Source organism: Carassius auratus, unplaced genomic scaffold, assembly GCF_003368295.1.
Source record: "Carassius auratus strain Wakin unplaced genomic scaffold, ASM336829v1 scaf_tig00214017, whole genome shotgun sequence".
Lineage (NCBI taxonomy): Eukaryota > Metazoa > Chordata > Actinopteri > Cypriniformes > Cyprinidae > Carassius > Carassius auratus.
Window position 1 is genome coordinate 1 of NW_020527494.1, and position 5,425 is coordinate 5,425.

Below are 5,425 nucleotides of genomic sequence, written 5' to 3' on the forward strand. Positions count from 1 at the left end.
GGGGAGACTGAGTGGACTGGGGGGTTTGAAGTAGTTCAACAAGTCCAGCATCAGGACAATGTTGGGGTCAGTCTCTCCATAATGTGCACCTCAACATACACAGGCTCTCGCAGGACTTTTTGTGATGGGATAATCAGCGTCACTGTAGTAGGAGTGTAGCCTCATCCCTGAGGAACAACACTGGGGTTTTAACCGGACCCAGTTTGAAATTTAGGCAGACACAGGACAAGACCTTACCTTCAGCAGCCCTTTGGTGACACATTGGCCATTGGCCAGTCTGAGCTCCACCCTGAGAGGTCCAGGAGCGGCTACTGGTGGAGGTGGAGGAACGGAGTTGACCTCCACAACCAGAGCTTCCAGAAAGTTCCCGAATATCTACACTGGAGAGAAACCTGGACGACACACAGCGAGCTTGTAGCATTTATCAGGGATTAGTGGTCACACCAAGTCATGGATCACCTACTCAAAATGACTGTCCCTTGTGATGGAACCATATGGTCCAATCCCCACTTCATACGATGAGGTCATTCGGTTTTCATACACCACATATCCACCGTCCTCCTGTCAATAGAAACGGTGTCAGCATCCAGTCCAAGCGATGCAGAATAAAACCAGTAGCAGCTGCTAACCATCACGCTCGTGCCACATGCGGTCACAGGGAACTGGTATATAGCAAAGGAAGGTGTAGACCCCACAGGAGCACAAGGTGGGTCGTTTCCACCCAGTAGTTGAACCGAATCCAGACTCAGTCGAGGCAAGGTAACGTCTCGAGACACCACTACCACAAACTGACCATCTCTAATACACTGGACAGTCACTAGAACAAGAGCAGGTTAAATTCAGAGAAACGGTTTAACACGAACAGAATAAGATGGAGAACGCTTACCTGCCCTCCCATAGAAACACTGCTGTCCGTTAAAGCAGCAGTTGATAGCTTCACACGCAGCACCACTGATCCCAGGTAGACCGCATTGGATCTGCTCAGAATCAGCTACAGCACATTTATCAAGTTGAACTGGCTTCTGAAGCGGAAACTGCGGCTTAGGTTGTTGTGGAACTGGCTTCTGAAGAGGGAACTGCGGCTTAGGTTGTTGTGGAACTGGCTTCTGAAGCGGAAACTGCGGCTTAGGTTGTTGTGGAACTGGCTTCTGAAGCGGAAACTGCGGCTTTAGGTTGTTGTGGAACTGGCTTCTGAAACGGAAACTGCGGCTTAGGTTGTTGTGGAACTGGCTTCTGAAACGGAAACTGCGGCTTAGGTTGTTGTGGAACTGGCTTCTGAAACGGAAACTTGCGGCTTAGGTTGTTGTGGAACTGGCTTCTGAAACAGAAACTGCTGGTTAGTTAGCTGTTGAACTGGTTTCTGAGGTGGAAACTGCTGGTTAGTTAGCTGTTGAACTGGCTTCTGGAGCTGAAACTGCTGGTCAGTTTGCTGGATCATCAGAGCTTGAGCATTCTGAAGCGATTGACTCCACTGTGGGACAGCATGACAGAAAGCACAGACCACCAAAATCTGAGCCAAACACCAACTTCCAGCCATTGTTCAACAGCTAAACACAAAGTGAAGCTATTGCCCTTTGGTCTTTTTGTATTCTACAGGTTCCAGCTAATTAACGATAGTCCCTCCCTCTTCATTGACAACTGGGTGATTCTCATTGGATCTCGAGATTCAATTCTTATTGAGAGAAAACGCGTATAAAAGCAACACAGAGGCTGTGTCCACATCTTCACTGACAACTCTCTCAAGACTCGTTCACGCGGACGCTAAACATTCTTTCCAAATCTTTATCTTCGTCTGATACAGGCTCAAACATATCAGGTTGGATGCCTAATCTCGCCATCGTTCACGCTGGACAGAAGAGATCTGCGCTGTGAAACAGCCAATCAGAGCAGAGCTCAACATTATTGTTCATGACCCTTCCAAATAATTCTAGGGACAAATCCCAGGGTTGTAAACGGACATGTAAAACCGTTCCAGAGAATTTTTGCCCATACCCAAGCCACGTACCTTTTTATGTAGATCTCATTTAAAATATTGTATCAATGCATTCTATGGCACCTTTAGTTGGGATTATGAGATCATATTTTGGCCGGAAGCAATCATTTGAATTTCTCAACGATGGATTTGTTTCTTATAAACAGACAACCTTTCCCTTCACAAGACCGTAATTGATGTGAATTACTTGTGGATTATTTTGATATTTATAATAGCTCTTTGGACTTTCGTTTTGATGCCACCCATTCACTGGGGAGCAAGTGATGTAATTCTACATTTTTCCAAATCTTTTCCAATGATAAACTAAAAACTCTTTAAAAAAGAGAGAGAGAGATTTTTATGAATATTCTCTATTATTTGAGTCATATCAGGCGCTTTTTTAATGACATTCTTTGTCTATCATAAACACACTTTCAAACTTTAATTGTAAAATTGTGAATAAGTGTAGATGAAAATCTCAGATCCTTATCAAGCCTTCCATTGGCTAGTGACATTCCAGAACGTTCTCATTTGTTAATTACAGGCCCAGAGACCTTTGGAGGTCCAAAGGTAATCAATCAAGCTGAAAGGGGAGGAGCCGCTTAAATTCAAAGCTGTACTTAATGGCAAAGACGAGCACTGGTGGGTATTGTGTTAACGTTTGTCAGGATGGGTCTTTTGCAATGTCTGTTAGTGCTGGTTGTGCTTGTGGTGTTTGATCTGAAGAATGCTATTGGAAGTTTGAGTTCCAGTCAAAGTCCAAAAAGCAAGAAGCATCAATCATATCCAGCTTCCAGAGTGCCTGTTTCTTCTCAAGTGCTCGGGAACACTTTGCAGAAGGCCTCTCTGTTTCAGAGTCTCGACTACAGAGGATTTGCACAAGAGCCTCTTGGTCTTCAGGAGAAGCAGGTGTTGCAGGGTCCAGTGAAGCCTCTGGACTGGAGGTTTCCCATTGTTCCAGAAGTGCCGAGTGAGATGGCGGTGGATTTCCATTTGAGGCAACCTGTGACCCCCAGTAGTGTAGCTATTCAATGCGGTGAGAACCGGATTCATGTGGAGGTACAGCAGGACTTGTTTAGCAATGGTGAACTGATCCAGCCATCTGGTCTGACTCTGGGAGGATGTCCTGTTGTCGGTTTGGTCCCAGGCTCTAAGGTGCTCTTCTTTGAGAATGAACTGCAGGACTGCAACAGTGTCTTGATGGTAAGAGCTGTTAAGTGTTACTAGATTTATTGAACCCTACTAAAAATGGGGCCCTTGTTTTGGTATCGACGTTCTAGATTCAGGGAACCATCCATGGGACGGTTCTCTTATAGTGGGAAAGACTCTTAATAACTGCTTACTCGGGTAACCAAGTGTTATGGCATGACTTGCTAAGATGCCTTTTGGAATGGGTTCTCTTTTTCGGAGAACCCTCTTGGTAACAACGTCAGTCTCCTATAGATGACCAAGGATGAGCTTGTCTACACCTTTGCCCTTACCTACACTCCTGAGGCGTTTGCTGGCACTCCGATTACCCGTGCAGGTGGTGCAGTTATTGGAGTTCAATGCCACTATCAAAGGTAAGCGACCTTTTGTGACTTGTGGCATTGCTTGCAGTGGTGGAACTGCAAGCCCATTTAATTGGTCACTTCTTGAACTGCAGGTTTCAAAATGTCAGCAGTAGTGCCTTGAAGCCAACTTGGGTCCCTTATGCCTCAACGGAGGCTGGTGAAGAAGTCTTGGTGTTCTCCCTGAAGCTCATGACTGGTTTGTGCAGTTTCTCTAGACCTTCTGCCTTCTGAACGAGGCTGTGCCTAAGCAGTTCTTCCCTCTTGCAGATGACTGGTCCTATGAGAGGCCTTCAAACTCTTACTTCCTGGGTGACGTTATTAATGTTGAGGCATCTGTGAAGGTATACAACCACGTCCCTCTGCGTGTGTTTGTGGACAGCTGTGTGGCCACCCAAGTACCTGATGTGAACGCCCTTCCGAGATATTTGTTCATTGAGAATCATGGGTGTGTTCATGTCACCAGATGCTGCAGAGTTGACTTGTTCTCGAGTTTGCTCCTTGTAACCGCTTTGTCCCTGACAACTACTTTTTACTCCTTAGATGTCTTGTGGATGCCAAGGTCACCGCTTCCAGCTCGCGCTTCATGCCTCGATCCCAGGAAGACAAAATCCGGTTCCAGCTGGAGGCCTTCATGTTCCAGGGGGGATCCAGTCCTTCTGTATGTATTATGAGTGTTGGAGAATGACCTCTCCCATTTGCTTTGGTTTGTGTCCCCTTACCCGTGGTGTCTCTTGCAGATCTACATGACGTGTGTTCTGAAGGCCACTCTTGCTTCTGCACCTAGTGACGCGCTCCACAAATCCTGTTCCTTTGCCAATGGGTATGTTCATGCCACTTACGAATACATTAAAGGTGCCATGTCTGATTTTTCGTATTGCAGGTGGCTTGCTGCTGATGGGAACAACCAGGTTTGTGGTTGCTGTGACTCAACATGTGGTCCTGATGGTGGAACTGCTGCTTCTCCTTTTGGAGGTAGGAAGGTGCTTTTAAGCTTGGTTTTTGACCCTTCAAGCACTTAACTTTGGTGTCTGCTTTTTCTAGGCCTTCGGTGGGAAGGGAAGGCCTCGCTCGGTCCTGTAGTGGTTCAAGAGCACAAGAAGACTTTAGCTGGTCTTCAATAAATGTGGGGGAGCAAACTTATTCTCGTTTCTGTTTTTCTTGTCTAGTTTAACCAATTGATTTTGTGCGAGGAAGTGGGTAGTCCTACTGTACCTATTCTCTTGCCAGAAGGAAAGGCTCCCTTTTCTCGTTAGGGAAGTTAATAAACCTTTTAAAGGGACCTGCTGTGAGCTCCCTTTTTTAGGAGTACTGTAAAGGTGGAATACATTGCCCATGATGCTGTAAAGGGAATTCTGTTAATTGGCACTTGTGCCAAAAGAGTTCTGCGTGAACGTCCACTTCCTTGAAGCACTGCAGATTTTTGCGTGCATCTTATGCAGTGAACTTGATTTTCTTCGTGTTGGTAACTTCAAATGAGCAGTTTAATTTCCCCCTTGCATCCCCCAAATAGGTTTGATCAGTTAAATTTGTTTCCTAATGCTCTTTGTTGACATCTCTCATGCTTTTTAAATCCATGTACAATAGAAGCGCACTCCCAGTATCAACACTGGCACCACGTTTTCCACCTTCAGATGGGTTATTTATAGGCTTTACATTTTAGGAAAACGGCAGGCATCGCTTAAGTTTAGTATTTGGTGTGCCGAACCTGTACTGACGTAAGGGGTTTTTTGTGCAGTAGCAGGTCAGTTAGAATTCTGAAAAATCATTGACGAATTGACTCCCAGTGAATGACCTTTTTTGGTTTGTCACTTGTGCAACATCTTGGGCGGTTTCAATACTAAAGGGATACTCCACCCCAAAATGAAGATCGTCATCACTTGCCCCCAAGTCGTTCCGAACC

The 5,425-nt window shown here is 45.7% G+C and overlaps 1 protein-coding gene across 1 annotated transcript; it reads left to right on the top strand.

The window, feature by feature from the left end:
• Positions 1-2,607: 2,607 nt before the first annotated feature.
• LOC113090760 (zona pellucida sperm-binding protein 3) lies at positions 2,608-4,665 on the top strand. The gene is made up of 8 exons (XM_026256341.1): positions 2,608-3,175; positions 3,416-3,534; positions 3,618-3,721; positions 3,793-3,970; positions 4,066-4,183; positions 4,263-4,345; positions 4,406-4,497; positions 4,567-4,665. Exons 1-8 carry the CDS (start codon positions 2,642-2,644, stop codon positions 4,644-4,646), a joined length of 1,308 nt encoding a protein of 435 aa, XP_026112126.1. The 5' UTR covers positions 2,608-2,641; the 3' UTR covers positions 4,647-4,665.
• Positions 4,666-5,425: the final 760 nt, after the last annotated feature.

Bases quoted from the DNA above. Each gene is read 5' to 3' on its own strand.
- LOC113090760 (XM_026256341.1), top strand. From the start codon at position 2,642: ATGGGTCTTTTGCAATGTCTGTTAGTGCTGGTTGTGCTTGTGGTGTTT. The intron at 3,535-3,617 runs GTAAGCGACCTT...CTTGAACTGCAG, and splicing joins GTTCAATGCCACTATCAAAG to GTTTCAAAATGTCAGCAGTA. The intron at 3,971-4,065 runs GTGTGTTCATGT...TTTACTCCTTAG, and splicing joins TTGTTCATTGAGAATCATGG to ATGTCTTGTGGATGCCAAGG.